This window comes from Pundamilia nyererei, unplaced genomic scaffold (genome assembly GCF_000239375.1).
Source record: "Pundamilia nyererei isolate P.nyererei 1_Seehausen unplaced genomic scaffold, PunNye1.0 scaffold00012, whole genome shotgun sequence".
Taxonomy (NCBI): Eukaryota; Metazoa; Chordata; class Actinopteri; order Cichliformes; family Cichlidae; genus Pundamilia; species Pundamilia nyererei.
The window spans coordinates 5,219,475-5,236,310 of record NW_005187413.1 but is presented as its reverse complement, the minus strand read 5'-3'; the positions used below and the strand labels follow the sequence as shown (position 1 = coordinate 5,236,310).

The window sequence follows — 16,836 nt, the reverse complement described above, 5'->3', positions numbered from 1 at the left end:
CACACACACACACACACACACACACACACACACACACACACACACACACACACTAAATCCCTTTGCACTGTCAGCATTTGAGTAAGCATGCATTCAGTGAAACAGTGAGCTGTAAATGATGCAAGATGGGCGGGTCAGAGAAAGCAGAAATCAAAGTTATGTTCATTCGAAATTCAGTGACAAGACACTATTATCTTGGATTAAGGGACCTATGGTTTCCAATTTTAAGAATTGCTCAACTCCAGTTAGCCACACAAACACACTTCTATGAGGAAACCACTTTTAAATCACATCTTACAGTAACAGAACGTAAAGATATACATCTTGGAACCAAGCACCAATCACCCACCCAATATGCATGCCTTGAAACCACTTATTCACAGCTGTGCACTCTAAACCTTATGAGCAGACTGGTAACTTCTGAACACCACATCCATTTAAGAATTGACAATGTGTTATAACACATACTGCTGTTAATCAAATCCAGTGCACTTTAGCATGCATCAACCTCCCTATTCTACTCTCCTTTATCACAGTGTGAATTTTAAAAGGTAATGTACACAAGTGCACTTTCTGAGAAACTGACCCCACCTTGCTGATAGTATTTGCAAGTAATGCTAGCAAAAATCAATGCTATAAAACCACTGCTTTCAAAAAGCAGGGATGGAAGTTTAACTTAATGTTATTGATGTTTAAACAACATTATGAAGCCATCTACCTGACTAAAAAAGAGAGAGAAAGAGTGAGTTGTGGAGCCAGACACAGTAGGTGGGGGTCAAGAAGTGAGGTTAAAGGAAGATGTTACCAGAACAAGCTTCTAATAGTGTATATTTATTATGATGTCATGGGTAATCAGGATACGTGGAGTCCTGATTGTTCAGGTTTTCCACTGTAGGGTTTGCACTGGGCACTGGTTAAGTGAACAGGTGGCTAAGCAGGTAGTTGGGCTAAGAGATGTCGGCATTTGAGTGGAACACATCCCAAGTCCCATCATGTGTTTGAGACTCCTACGACAGGGAAATATCCAGTGGTATGGTATCAGCACATAGATGATTTAGTGCTTAGACAAGAAACAATAAAGACAAGAAATAAATGTAAGTATAGTAGAGTGGACAGTTCAAAAAGAAATTACAATTGCACTATGTCGTGCATAATAAGACTTATAATTACATTTATACTCTATACCTTACTTTGTGTCACCTGAATTCCAAGGACATGTGATTGCTAAAATGATTCCATATTCTTATATGTGTTCTACTTCTTTAGTTTGTGTTTGGCACCAGTGTGATGTTCAGACCAGCTTCCTCAGAAATCAGAAATCAGAAAGGGTTTATTGCCAGATGTTGAGCAGGTTTACAACATTAGGAAATTGCTGCGGTGCTTCAGTGCAACATACTGTCATAAAAATATAAAAATAAGAATAAGAATTAAAGTGCTAAGTGGATAGATATATACATGATATATACATGAGTGCAGGTGGTGATCAGTGCCAAACATGGAATGATGCAGTGAACACAGCGTAGGGTCATGTGTTAGTGGTGGGAACAGTCATATGGTTATTGTCTATTCCTTAGATATGTGTTAATAGATTTTCTGCCCTGTGTATGTGTTTGTGTTCTCCAGAGCCTGAGGGGACAGCTACAGCTTCACTGTTGCGCACCACTGTTCCTGGCCTTTCTCGCTGAGCCTAGGCCCAGTCACGGCATCTCCAGCTTCTGTTTCCAGCCAGACCACGGCTTCATGGCTCGCTCCTCTCCAATCATGACACCGAGCATGGTGGGATATCTGCCAGCTAAATAAATTTTCATCTGCTCTCAGTAACTCTCAAATAATAATATCCCTCAAGCATTAATTACCCTTTGGGAAATTGATCAAAATCATGGTAGATTAAACATTTTACAAAAAGGGAGGTAGCACAGAGGAGACACACATGACCTTGAACCACCATTCTACACAGTTTCACAGACAACAAAGGCACCTCTAATCATGACCGTAGAAAATTATGTACATACAGATTCATGTTCATACTCAGTGCTGCAGGGGCTGGCTTTTTGCTGGGTATATGCCTAATGCTGTCGGCATGAAGTCTCTGTGAGAAACTCTGGAGCTTTGCCAGACAGCTGCATAAGGAAAGGGTGATGCTCTTGTGATCATGCCAGGTGCCCTCCTTACTACCAGCTGGGCAGTTTAAGAAATGTTAACTCACATAGTTCAGCTACAACAGAAGAAAGAAAAAATAAAAACAGTACAACAAATTTTCATTTCACAAAAATAAACTGCATCATTAATCTCTATCTTGTTTTTTTCTGCTGGAATGTGTCACAGTTTCTTGGTGTATGGAAAAACAACCATTTAACTGGCAAACTTAAAAGGACATTGTGGTATTCTTTTAATGAATAACTTAGTAAGGTGAATAAAGCCCGGTCCATTTCAGATACTAGGAAATTTAACACCTGAGACAAGAGCTATTTTAAGAGAAGCCTGTAGTTCAATTGTTGTTATTCACACATTTAGCATGGGGTCAGACAAACAAGCTAATTATGAATCTTATCTTAAAATAATAATAATCTGCCTCTGTTTTTGCTAGCATTTCTAGCTGAACCATGCCGAGTGTATTTACATGCTGAAATTACTTTAAAGTCTAGTGGGGTGTCAATTAACTGCCACCATATATATAGTTTACTTCAGCAATCTATCCAAAAACACCTGGCAACTGCTTTTTCTTTTTTTCTTTTTTAAAAAACTAAACAAACATCCATCTGCAGATGACAACCATGTTGTTTTTATTTTGAAAGTTCAGTTACTGGGGACTAGCCCTTCCTCCCTAATGTTTTATTTCTACTAGCTAGCTCCATAGACAGTATAAAAGACACCCGTAGCACCTGTGTGTAAGTAAAGCCAATATGTAAAGCTTAAACCTGCATTCAGTTGTCAATGGGAAAATGTCTCTCGCCTCTGAGCTACGTAAACACTGTCCAGATGAGTTAATGGGCTCAGTCGTTCATTTTGGTTCACAGTTTATAAAACATTACATCCATTTTGTAAATACTTGCCATCAGTTTCAGAAAAGAGGATTATGTGGGTTACGGTCACTGACCAACAACATATGACTGACAAGTCTTTAACCCATCACTGTGAAGTTTCACAGAGAAAAACTCAAATTAAACCCGACTCCTATCAGATTATCTTTCAAAAGATCAAGGTAGTGACAACGGAAATGCTCAGCTTTAAAATGGGACTTGAGAAACCAGTAGGTGATATCATAGTAGCTACTTTCATGTTGTGCCTGGCTGACTGAAAAGTTGTTGTATTAGTGGAGCTCAATACCATTTAGCTTCTTCAACCATCTTGGACACTGAAGGATGGATACTTCAATCAGAGGTGTTCTAGTGCTGTCTAAATCAGGTTATTTTTATTTTACTGTGAAACTTTGCTTTTTTTTCATTGAGTTAAAAACATTTTTTTTTTCAATTTCAAGATAGTTGTTATTGTTTTACTAGTAAGGTGTCACCCTTTGTGACAATTAAAGAGCAAATACACCAAATTTTTATTTATTTTTTATTTTTTTAAAAAGCTCCTCGCTAAGCCCCTAACCTGAAGGTGCAAGAAACCAAGCAGCAACAAAATGGACCCCTACAAAAGTAGACACTGAAACAGAATTTAATGAACTACAGCTACACAACTTTAATATTTGTGGAGAAAATGCAGACGTTCAAGCACAAATGGTTCTGAGTGGGGCTTCCAAGATGAAATTTTAAAAAATAGCACCACAGCTGAAAGTGATGCAGAGGCACATAAGTAGATGACCCTGAATAGAGATTACCCAATTTAAATCAGGTTTTTGATTGCTGTTTAAAAAAAACATTCAGTCCTCTGCAATTGGGATCAGTTACCTTGTCTTCTTGCTGGCTGGCTGAGGGGAATAAACTGCCTGGTTTATCGCTCTCATCAGCAACACTTTATGTGCACAGAAGATGTAGTGAGGGCTGCAGAGATACATAAATCAGCTGTTCCGTCTGGGCCTAAGTGGATGCATTTTCAGCAAATGGATAATGCGATGTTAACAGAGGGATCTGTGCAACAACACACAACTGATGCATAACTAGCAGGACAACATAGGACGGACTGCACCATCAGACCTTTTCCGTATGTTTGCTCACGATAGATACAGTACACAAAAGGAATATTTAATTGACCAAACACACTGTGTGAACTAATAATGTTCCTGTTGTAGTTCAAAATCCTCTTTTGTACATTGGGTCAGGCCCATTTACTTCTGCTAACTGTATCTGACATAACGATAAGCAGAAAAACAAGGCACCAAGGATTGATGCCATGCTGGAAAAGCTTACATAGGGGCTGTTCATATAACAATATATATCGGATGACGATATAAAAACGTCTATCGTTTCATTTTACGCAATCGTTTGTTTCGTGGTGTCGCAAAATAAACTGTTTACGGCAATATTTTTTCATCGTTTTGATGGTCACTGTAGTGGCTATATTAATTTCTTAAAGTTCTCTCTTTCTCTTATATTTAATATAACCACACTACTGACGGACAAGCGCCTGTTTTTATGGGTTGTGGTTAGCAACAACGATGGTAAAACCATCGCATGTCCGCTTGTTTATTTTCCACATAAACTTTTCACAATAAAGCTCAAGATCCTGTTGAGACTTTTCAAAATAAACGGAATCACGTGAAAAAGTATGCAGAGTATTGACGGATGAGAAGCAAAAAAAGAGCCGTCAGGTGCTAAAAAATAAACCTTAGACTCAAACGTTAGAACAGGCTTTTCCCCGCAGCACGCCTTGTAATAAATACTCACAAAGAAAACGGTGGCCTTTACAACTTATGTCTAAAAATGTGTAGTTTCATGCATCGGTTAAAACACTGAACTCCAGCTACATGACGCCCAGCTGGAAACACTAAACCTATCCGAGATTCACAGAATTTACAGAAAATATTACATTTTTTGTGATTTATATCGTTATCGAGACGATAGATGTTTTATATCGGGATATGAGATTTTGGTCATATCGCACAGCCCTAGCTTACATGTATATTTATTAAGATTAAAAGCTTATATGCTGATCCCTACTCAGAACTGAAACTTTTGTTTAAGGAAACACTAATTACATAAGAGTCGTAAGCTGAATTTTAAACTTCTGAGTTCAATCTTCTATCAACCTTTGATTATTAAGAAGAAAAAAAGCTCGAGAGTCCGGATTATCAACGAAACGACCTCTTCAAACATCATGCATGTACTTCACATTTATAGATACCAACTCAATAAATTTTCTAAATCATGTCCGTTGCAAACAAATCCCCGCTGAGTAAACAACTGGGACAAAAATGTTGCTATAAACAATCTTATATTCTTTTGAATATAATGAAAAAAATACGCCAAAATAGCAGAATACTATGTAGCTTTTTTTATTTCTTTGCAATAGAATTTTATGCAGACTTGTGCATATGTAACTTAATATAAAATGCACATTTTATTCAAAACTTTTACCCATTCTGTCCCAAATTGTACAATTACAAACAACTATTGTTTAGATTCCCCATTACGTTCAGTGTCTGAGTCAGACCTATCCATTTATCGCTTATGACCTTAAAAATTGTGGTTGTCTGATGAAACCATGATTGCTTGAAAATTGCCTATTACCTTTTGAAACACATCTGTAAAAACAACTCAGGCAAGCAAATTCAGTCTGTGCGAGCAGGGGAGCTAATCAGGAGATGCAAAGTGTAGCATTCTAATTGCATCATTAGCTAAACCAATGACTCAGTCACAGAGACTTCAGACTCACCCTACCCCCATCCTGCCCTCCTCTGCCCCATCCAGAAATAGGGAGTCAAGCCTGAAGCTCTTTACTGTACCACTGCTCAAGCAGAATAATTCTAACATGTTTTGTGCAAGAGCGCAAAATGTTAACGTTCCATAAATACCCCACTGAAAAACACAGAAAATTAATGAGAATGTGCTATACAGTTTATGAGGAAGATGCCGTTTAAGCAGCAATGTTCATCTTCCAGGGAGTGGTAAGGATTAATTGACATTAATTGGTTTATTATGAAACACTGAAATAAAACCAATTCGATCAGGCAGACAATAGAATGATGACGTCTAAACACAATGAGAATAGTCATCTAAAATGACAAACAAAAACTTTTGGAAACCGTAACCAGCAAGAGATTATCTCTAAATAAATGTTAGTCAGTGAAAAAAAAGAAAGAAAAAAAATCCTCAAACTCCACAGGAAGTTGCAATGGTCAGTCAATCATGGACAGACATTGTTTACATGGTTGGCCCCTGTTGTTATTCAACAGTCGGGCAGGAAATCCCAATTGTGGGCTTATTTCGGTTGGGTAAATAGCTCCAAGAAGGTGATATATAAGCTCTAAAACCAAACTTCAGCCTGTGGTCTGCAGACCTCAAACATAGCTTATGACCTCAAATATGTAAGAAACCTAACATTAACCACTTAGCAACACAGCTCACTAACAGAAAATAACTGAAAAATGCAGAAAAATGTTAACACCGTCTCTTTTGCCTCAAACTAATGTCACCAAAAAACATTTTAAAGTAATCAATACGTTAAACATGCAATTAGTAGTCAGCGAGTGAAATCATTTCTCATGGGGAGCCTCACACAAACACTCATTTTTTTGATGATGTTGATTTTCATTTGATTTTAACAGTTGTTTCTCTTGACAATACCGGGAAGGAAGCCTCAGTGTCACCCTAACTTTTGTTTGGTTGTATAATAAAAGCCCATTGGATCTGCTTTTAAATGTTGATGATCTCTGAATGCTCTGCTGCGGATATGCATGGAATTACTAAGAATTCGCTAAGAATCACTGCTGCTTGAAAGTGGTGTAAAAGGGAGTTTCCCTACAACTGAGCATGGAGTCTATGGAATTATAACTTGCTGTGTATTTCCTGGTTATGTAAACTGAATAAGATGGAGATGACACCTCTGGATTGCACTTTTTTTTTAAAGAAATACCATGAATGTGTAATCCTGACAGGGCGTCTCTGTCAGTAAGGATCTCTGGTGAAGCAAACTCATGCTGCAAAACGCTGTAGTTTGTATAGTCATACCAATAAGTGGCAACATCAGTATCGATGGAACTTTGATTTAGAGCTCATTAAATTTCCTGTAGTCATATTTAGTTGGATCACAAGTCATGTACAACCTGGCCTGTGCCGCATTGCATTAGCTACAGTAAGCGTATGCAGCAGTCTTGACTGCGGCGGCTGCTGCTGAGGATGGAGGGCTTCTGGAGCTGACGTCTCCATGTCAGGTCACATCTGCAGAACGATCTCACAGTGTAAAGATACGTCGTTCTTCCTGTTTCAGTTCAACGCATCCCTGCACAGTGAGCAAGCAGTGGACGCGTTACCTCGGGCAAACGTTACTCTGCCCGGCCAATTTGAGACTGTGATGTCAATCCATTATGGCTTTATAGATCGCCGCGAACTTGAGGCTCACCACTCACCACACTCAGCAGGCTAATCACGGCTAACAGAGTCCTAGTTGCAAACACCCACTCTTTAAATGAGGTAACCTTTGTCCGGTATGCTACTGTGTAATTAACGTGCCGGAGAAATCTTAATTTCGACACCCGCGGTGGCTAGTTAACGTGATTAATGTGGTGTAAACTGCGTTTATATTCTTAAATAAAATATTACAGTTACAAAGCACATTCCCGGAGAACGTTATGGTTAACAGGAGTCGGAATAACCCGCAAAACACTTGAAAGAAAACCCAAACGCTCCTACCTTAGGCGAAATCCTCCTCTTCCTTTTTGACTGTATGAAGACCCTCCGGATTTTGTTGCTCTGACACAGCTACCACGCGCTACATCAAAGCCCCGCCCTATCGGCTGCGGCCGAGAAACCATTCGCCGTTTAAAACACAACTGCATTTAGGTCCACGTTTCTCATTGGCCAGAGTGCCTGTCAATCAATTCGGATTCCGCTTCCCGCGTTCTAACCAGCGCTCACAATACATTATATTATGCAGCCTATATTTAGGTGTCAACATGCACTGCAGGCATGTGAAATCTACAGAGTGACCTCCAGTATTAATAAACAATGGAATAACAAGAGCAGAGATTCATCACACTTGTCCTTTAATGACAGGCATTGCCATACAGCAGTCAAAATAACAGGGAAGCAGTTGGTGGAAATTAGCTACAATATAACAGTGATTATTATCCATATTGTTTCAGTGTCATTGGCAACTTATGAAAGGCAGAGGAAGACGATAACCTTTCGCAACAGAATGTTTTCTCAATAGCAAGTCCTGAATCTCGATGCCAGCTATAATGGATTAGCAGTCTCAGCACTGTCAGACTTTTATAGGGGGGAGGGGCTGTGTTGTTTGCAGTCTTGCAAGAAAACATAGCTACAGTCAGTCTTTCATAATAAGAGGAGTCTTGATTTGAGCTGCAACCTCAGCCCCCATAAGTTCCTCTACAATCGTCAGGGCAAACTCAAAACTCGTTCCTGGCCCACGGCTGGTGATGTAATGTCCATCCTTCTGTACTCGAGCCTCTGAATATTTATAGTGGTCTAAAAAAAGAAAGAGCAACACCATAAGGATTATGACAATATGACAGCTTTGAGCTACAAACCGAAAGTCACACATGTCATGATGTTACAGTGAACTATGAGAATGTAGACATGGTCACAATTTCAGCCATTTCTAGTATGTTCTGTCAAATTCTTGTATTGCTTTTCACCTCTGAGTGGTGTGCTCTTCTACTGCAGAGTGACACGATTCTCTATAGGCAAGAAAGCGCTAGTATAGCACCATCTGCTGCCCTTTACAAATACACACACCTCCTCCTGTTCTCTTCTGAGTTTCAGCACTAAATATCAAAAGCTTCTAGCAGTACATGAAGTCACAGGTTTCTGTTTTTGTTGTTTTTGGGTTTGTTTGTTTTTTACCTCCAGCCATCATCTTCTCCTTCATGGCAGGATGTGTAGTCACTGTGCTGCCGAAGCCAATGCCATGTGCCAGAAGAGCAGTGGGACCTGCAGAAGGGCAAAGCTGTGTAAGGTTCATTTAACAGCTTCCTGTTAGAAAGTGACACTAAAGAGCGTGTTCAGCTGCTTGTGTCGGTCTTCGTTTTCATCTTTATGCAGTTCAAAGAACTCAGAGTCAAGAGTAAACTAAGCAAAAGGCTGCATCCTCAAACCGGCCCTTTCAAACTCAATGGAAAATGTTTACAGCAACAAGAAAATGCAAATACACAACATGATGCATTTTACCTTATGGATTTCAGTTGCTAAATCAATGACAGACTTACAACGTATGCGATTATAACACTGTGTCCCAAAGGTATCCTTAACTGTACCATTTTTCTAAGTATATCTACATATAGTATATGGTTTCAGCCTCTCGCCAAAGACTTTGAGCCACATTGAGAAGAGAGGTAGGAGAAAGAAAGACATTGACTGCTGCTGCATTAACTTTGGTAATGCCCTACCACTGCAGTGAGCTCATCCAAAAACTGTTAATAAATAGAAAGTTATTGATTATGCTCCTTGGCTGCCTTCCCATGCAGTCTAAAGATTGCACTTCTCCCTGGCACAACAGCAGTCTGCCAGTTAGAGCCAAGCTACTCCTGTTACACACAGTCCCCACCCAGAGGACAGCAGTCTGTGTCTCAGAAGGTCTCTCTCTCCCAGGAACCGCAAGGCAGAGAAAAGTGTGAGGATTATGATGGCTGTTTTATAAATTGTGTATTTATATTTGGGGACCTCTCTTACATCCATGTGTCACTTATTAGCTCAAAATAGAAGTATATATATAAGATACATTTGTCCTGTTTCTTTTGTTTGGTGCATTATTACTCCAATTTTCAATCAAGTCTTTTTTTTTTTTTATTAATTAACTTTTTTTCATGTGTCAGGATAATAACTGGCAGTTTCATTAAACTGTATATTCCTGTGAGGATTTCAGTCATTTCTAGGACACCCTTCAATCCACTTTGCCGCATTGGTCCCCTGTTCCCGTTCGAATTGTCCTTCCTGCGTCCTTTCATCTGTCAAAGAAAATGTCACCTCTTCTGGGTGCACTTGGGGGACACTTCTTAATCAAAACCTCACCCTTTGTGAATGGGGTTTGCAAATTTCCATAAATTAATGGAGCAGGATATTTATAATTGGTGTATATTTTTCAAGATCTGGATGAGATGCATCCTCTTTTTAGGCTAAATCCACTTACTAAAATGTTCAGAAATGACGTGTGAACCTACCAAACCTCCATCATTTCCTAATCCCATTTGCCAGTACAAAACTAACTTGATGAACCTAAAACCAGAGTATCTTTGTAGATGAGAATTTTTTTATTATTAATTTTTGTCGTCAACTGTTTTGATATATTTTGGAAAAGTGTGCGCATTATTATTTTTTTGTTCAACTACACCATAGCACAATGATCACATTTATGACCACAACATCTTACAAACCCTGCGATCAGTATGTGTCTGTATGTATCTGTTTCCATCACTCTTGAACCTTCCTTGGCTCCTCCAACAACAACAACACTTTCTTTTTGCCATGTAAAAATGCCAAAGTTAAGGCCATTACAAAATGAGCGTGATGCCAAAAGACAACAAAATTCAACCTTTTTCAGAAGCAAATTTGCAAATACTTCATCCTCAAAAAACACACTGTGAAAAAACTGAGGTCAGCGTCAACCGATGATAAGCTGTTCCCGATGTTTCTAAATAAGAAAAGTAAGAAACCGATACTGGTTTCATCCACTTCTCAATACAAGTCAGCAGCAGGGAGAATTTCATGGTTTGACCCAGAGCAGCGTTTAACTGCATGTCTGAGGTAAAATCATCTTATTTCACTATTTCCATATCATTGTGTATTCAATACCAGTGGACATTTTGAGCTGTGTTTGCATTTGTTTACAAATGCATTGTTCTGATTAATCATATCAGTTTATTCACACACAAAAATTGGAAGAAATCTTATGGAAGAAAATAAATGCTGCAAATTTAGCCAGCCAAATTACACGGTCCATATAAACAGCTGTATTAAGAATACATGAGTCTGAAGAATATTTTTAATGCACAAAATATGTGCACGAATTGCATAATCCGCAATTTAAGAAGAATTCTCTCTTTGCCTTTTTTGGATTGAGGCGTTTTCCTTATGGAAAACAGCTTTTAAATGTTAAGATTAGACTTTAAACCAATCAATCTAAAGGCAGCACCAGTCTGTGTGATCAACATTTAATTTTTATTGATTATCTAAAGTAAAACATTTGCTTATTGCCTGTTGAAGCTTTAACCCACAGAGAGTGACCTCAACTCAAGGTTGGTCCTGTGTAATTATGTAATTATGACTTTGTTGTTGTTGTTTCCACAAACTGTACCTGCACAGATGGCTGCAATCAGGCCTTTTCTGCCATCTTGATCTTTCAGCACCTCCTTCACAGCAGGAGACTGCAAGAGAGAGTAAAAACCAGATGCACAGTGAGTCATTTGCAGTCCATGTGGTTCCACTGAGTATATGCTGACTTTATTATAATCACTGAGATAAGCTGACAATATTTAAAAAACACTCGACACATACAGAGCTACCCAGCAAAAATAAAAACGAATAATATAATGCACCCATCAGATAAATATGACTCGTATATCAAAACTCATATTGTGCATTAAATTTCTTTTTTTTTAAAAAGACAGAATCTGTCAATTTCTTGGCCATTTTCTCATCAAATTCTAAAGCCTAAAATGTGTGTGTGTTGTTGTTGTTGTTGTTTTAAATATAAAATCACTTAAAAGAAGAAAAACACAATCGCAACAAATTCCTATCTTGACTCAAGGCTTATTCATCTTCCATTTATCCAATCTACAGAGCTATTTTTGCTTTTCATGATTACAGAGAGGCTGTAGCTGATCCCACCACACACTGGACAGATATCTAAAATCTGAACCAGAGCATAAATTCAATAGACTCGTCCATTAAAAATCCTTGATTTAGTGTAAACTAATGTGGTTATTTACCATATTATTTATACAATACAAATACAAAATCTTGTAATATATGCTTCACTGAGTATTTACAAGAACAGTAAAAATATGGATCTCTTTAATCTATTTAAATCTATTTCATTGGCACATTGGACAAGCAGTTAATACAAAAAAAACCAAATTCTTCTGATATAACAATATAAATGCAAACACCAACTGATGCTCTCCACATCCAGCTGGATGGGATAACATGAAACCTGAACACATCTGAAACACACATGGTTCAGTTCATACTATACAAGATCGATGAAGGCCAGCGTATTACACGGATGAGTATTCAGGAGGAAAAAATTGCCATTTCATCACAGAATGACAACAATCTCTAACAGAGTTCAGGAAACATAAGTAATGCAGCTCACTGTGAGTTACATTACTTGTCTTTAGTGACTTACAAAAAAGGACACTAGTGACATTTCTGATGATACAGAAAAAAAACCATTTTATTGATGCCGACAGCTCAAAGGCAGCAGCATTTATAAGTATAAGTAACTGAAGGGCATTTCCCATCCTCCTTTTCTGGTGACCTAATCTGAAGTGTGATTCTACTGAAACAAGGTGCCAGCAGCAGCAACATTATAGTGCAACAGCAGTAACACACCATGAGTCAATTATAAGCACAAATGTAGCCTCGGTACTGTTTTCTCTGGAAATTTTAAGTAAAGTTTAATATGCCTGCTTCACACTTTAGTTTCACAACAACTACCTTAGCCATGAAACTCTTCAAGAGCTCTACAATACTGTCACATAATCAAACTGAAGAATACTTCTGCCTGGGTTTTTCCACCAGCTGCTTAAACCCTGCTTTTCCACCACATAACCACATCAGTAAATTCCAATCAACGTTTTCTCTTCCTGTCATATGAAGCGCAGTTAGTGATGCTTGGTTGAGTCATTAATTTACTTTTGAGTCACAACATCACCTGGTATATACCACACTGGAGTGGTTAAGTGGTGAAACATGCTTATTGTTTCCACCTTTGGGGGGAACAAAATTCTTTGTGCATATTTTCTAAAGTATTGAGCTTTTTTGAAGGTTACTTTTTGAAGTGAGCTTTTTTTTTTTTGGAAAAAGTTCCCCTTTTAGGAATTAAATCTTCATTAGCGGCTGACATGGGGCTCCTGCTCTCAGAAAATGCCTAGTCTTTCTGACGTGTATGCTATGGAACACAAAGGCATGGCATTGCTAATAGCACTGATGTCATGCTTTGACGCTGACATAACTCACATAAAATTTACACTAGTGTTATTGCAGATGATATGAAATGGCACAGCCCTGCCATGTTCTGGAGACATTTTTGATGCTGGTATGGAGATGCATGGCCTAAGTGCAACCAATTTCTCAATGGTGTGACTAAAAAAATATCCTAGGTCGCAATAGTGCAACCAGCCGTTCAAGTAAAAAAGAAACATCTCCGCAACTGTGAAAGTCTCCGTGTGGTCAACAACAGATACACGTTATGCCCATATGGTGGTCTAAACCAATCAGAGATAGTCATGGGTGGGACCTCTCTGATTGGCCGTGGTAAAGATATTCCTGTAGGCCTACGTGTGTATGTTTGAAAGTGCAGGCGGATAGAGAGACGTGAGTAGCCTAGGTCTGATAGAAGTAGTAGATGTAGCTGTGGGTAATGAGAAAAGATGAAAAGAACGATTGAAAACTTTCTTGTTAAGCTAAGGCCTGATCCATTCGAAACTGATAGCCAGTGCTCTGACACAGAGCCATCAACCTCTCAGGTTGTGTCTAACACTGGTCTGGAGATGGCATCAGATAATGAGCCACATATGAGCGACTCTGAGCCAGAGCCCACTGAAAGTCAAAGGGGGAAAGTGTATAGATTTCGAAGAGAATGGCTTGACCAGTTTCCCTGACTAAGATACAGTAAGGCTGACAACATGATGCACTGCATTTACTGTGGTGTAGTGGCGGGCCCTGCATTTACTTGGTATCAGATCAATACCAGAATTTGCACTATAACAGAACACTACTCTGTGTTGAATGAGAGAAGAAGTTGGCAGGACAATTCCTAGCCACTTTTCTACATGTGAGTCACTTCCTTGTTTGCACACATTTTTGTTGCCACCTCTTGTGAACATCAGGTAGACCTTTTAAATAATATCCTAAATATCCTTCAAACTGTGAGTCAGTACTAGGCTTGCTGTATGCTCATTCTAAACGCCGTGTGTGTTAGTTCCCCTGTTCCCCAATTAGCGTCTAACCGGCAAAAATAATCGTCCTACCGCTGCCAAATATTTGCAATTTTAGTAAAAAAATGTTATTGTGATACAATGAAAACAAGATAACATTTCTTGCACATGCATATAGCTAAAAAGAAGCAACTGCATTTCTTTGGATACAATTTATCGATTTACAAATCTAGAATGGTCCCAATACTGGAATTTTGGCACCGCAGCAGAGAACTTAAATCCACGAAGGTGGTGATATCAATATGAAACTTAATCTGACAAGGTGGTATTAACTGAGGACCCAAGTGTGTGAGCTAACGGAAAGAGCGTATGCGTTTAACAGTGGATTTATACATGTGCATTAAATCTATGCCATAAGTACGCAGTGACCTGAAAGAATGTACAAAGAACTTGAAAAACCCGAGGGGAAAATATGTTTGCCTATGAAAAAAAAACAATAACAACAACATAACAAGATTTTACTTGTTTCTTTTGTCACTGGCACCACATATAAAACACCAGGACACAATCACAAGACAATAAAACACATGATGCACCACACACAAGCAGAACCATTTGTGTAGGTTACATCATAGACTATACAGAAGATTCAGTTTAGACATCTTAATCAAACATAAGACTGATGAACCTTTAGAAACAAATTGTTTCACACTTTTCACTGTCAGTTATTTAGTCCTAATGTTTAGGCAAATTCAAGCATTTTAACTTGTTTTTAATTCTTAAGTCATTTCCAAAAAAAATTTTAACTGTAAAAACTGACCCTCTCCCCATCTCACCTCTGCCAGATTCTGGGCTCCTGGCATTCCTCCTGGTAGCAGGACCACATCATAGGGGCCCTAGAGGGGGGGGGGGAGAGAACCATCAACACTAACATTTTTCCAATAATAAAGACATACAAGCATATAATATAAGCATTGTAAATAACGCTTTTTTCCCCCCTTCTTGTATGTAATGTTAGCAGGTAGTTGCTGAGCCTCACCTGTTTCCTCGCCTCCTCCAGACTGGCATCAGGACAAATGACAACGTTTCTGCTACACTGGACTGGTTCTTTGCCCGTAAGACCAGCTACCGTCACTGCTATCTACATGTATGGGCAGTAAAAGAAAAAAACAACAACAACAGTGCATCATTATCCTGATGGTTCAATGTGGCATTTTGTCTTCACTGGCTGACGTAGACTTTTATTTTGAAAGATATCAAATGGCGGAGATGTGTAACGACGCTGGACTTTGACATTTAACTTGGCCTCTGTCTGCACTCACTAGTAAGGTTATGAGTCCGTCAACCATTAGCAGACAACCCCAAAATAGCTGACTGAACACTTAGCTTATGCGCTTAAATAACCTGGAATATGCAAAGGGGAAAAATTGCTAAGTTAGATCGACAGTGTTAGCAAGCGTTAACTTTAGCACATGATAAGTGCGTATGTAACCCTTATCAAGATATCAGGCTGTTATAACAGTCTTCACAGGCTGATATCTTAACAATGCTGCCACCAATACTGTTGTGAGTCGACTGAAGCGGGGTCTAATTTTTATGGCCGCTAACAGGCTAATTTGCTAAATGCTAACATATAGCATGTTACAAACCCCAGCTCTGCGCATAATATCCACGGGAATAACAGTTTCCATCTCCTCTGCGCCTTTAGACAGGATTACTAACGCCCTCTTTCCTGCCATGTTAGCTTGTAGCTCTGTACTGCTAGGTGCAAAGACGCTAACTTCTGTTTCCAACTTCCAGAAGCAACCTGCACGCGCTGCGAGTTTGACAGGAGGGTTGCCAGACTGCGCGACACTATCCCCCTTCCTAGACTGCGGTCCGTGCCTATTCTACTCGCACCTGCAAGTATGTGAATTAAAAAAGTAAAGTAGTTACTTTTGAAAATAGATTCTTTTATTGTTAGTAGGATTTTGCAAACAAATATATTTTGCACAAGAACAGGACCTGCATAGCATGTCACTGTACCACTCCAGCGCATAACAGCAGGGTGCAAGACGCTAGCAGACAGGGCATACATAACAAAGAGGCTGGCATAGTGTACAGGAACATCTGTGCTCAGTATGGCCTGCAAGTCCTGAGGTCGAAATGCTGTACGCCCCCTCGAGTGGTTGAGAATGAGCAAGTTGAGATCCTGTGGGACTTCTAGATACAGATGGACAAACTAGTGATGGACATAACCAATCGGACATAGTCGCGGTAGACAAGCAGAGGGAGACATCTGTAGTGAAAGATGTAGCCGTAGCAAGATAGATCTCAATTCTCATCCCTATTTATTGTTGCATCATTTTTGCAGGGCAAGTCAGTGAAACCTTAAAATCAATGATGGATGGAGCTCTTGGAAAGCATGATGACCGGGAGATCAGATCACTGGCGAGTGTTTGTTCTTTGCCCCTACTATCTTAGTGCAGTAATGCTTCCTTTCACAGTGCTTCCGGTGGCTCATAACATCCGATCACAGTAAGCCAAGATCACACAGCTTATCCAACAAATCATCATTCCAGCTGCTTGTTATACTATTTCTATGCCTTGGCAGGGTCTGATGGTCTCTACTATGTTGA

General features: G+C 39.2%; 1 protein-coding gene across 1 annotated transcript; it reads right to left on the bottom strand.

Moving 5' to 3' along the window:
- Positions 1-8,125: 8,125 nt before the first annotated feature.
- On the bottom strand, positions 8,126-16,088 carry park7 (parkinson protein 7). Its single transcript, XM_005724641.1, has 6 exons — positions 15,868-16,088; positions 15,258-15,359; positions 15,055-15,114; positions 11,413-11,482; positions 8,967-9,053; positions 8,126-8,588 (listed from the first exon to the last, which is right to left on the bottom strand). Exons 1-6 carry the CDS (start codon positions 15,955-15,957, stop codon positions 8,428-8,430), a joined length of 570 nt encoding a protein of 189 aa, XP_005724698.1. The 5' UTR covers positions 15,958-16,088; the 3' UTR covers positions 8,126-8,427.
- Between the last annotated feature and the right edge of the window lie 748 nt (positions 16,089-16,836).

Excerpts from the sequence above, each read along its gene's own strand:
- park7 (XM_005724641.1), bottom strand. The coding sequence starts at position 15,957 with ATGGCAGGAAAGAGGGCGTTAGTAATCCTGTCTAAAGGCGCAGAGGAG. Across the intron at positions 15,115-15,257 it reads TGGAGGAGGCGAGGAAACAG|GGCCCCTATGATGTGGTCCT; the intron begins GTGAGGCTCAGC and ends CCCCCCCTCTAG. Across the intron at positions 8,589-8,966 it reads GGAGAAGATGATGGCTGGAG|ACCACTATAAATATTCAGAG; the intron begins GTAAAAAACAAA and ends TTCTTTTTTTAG.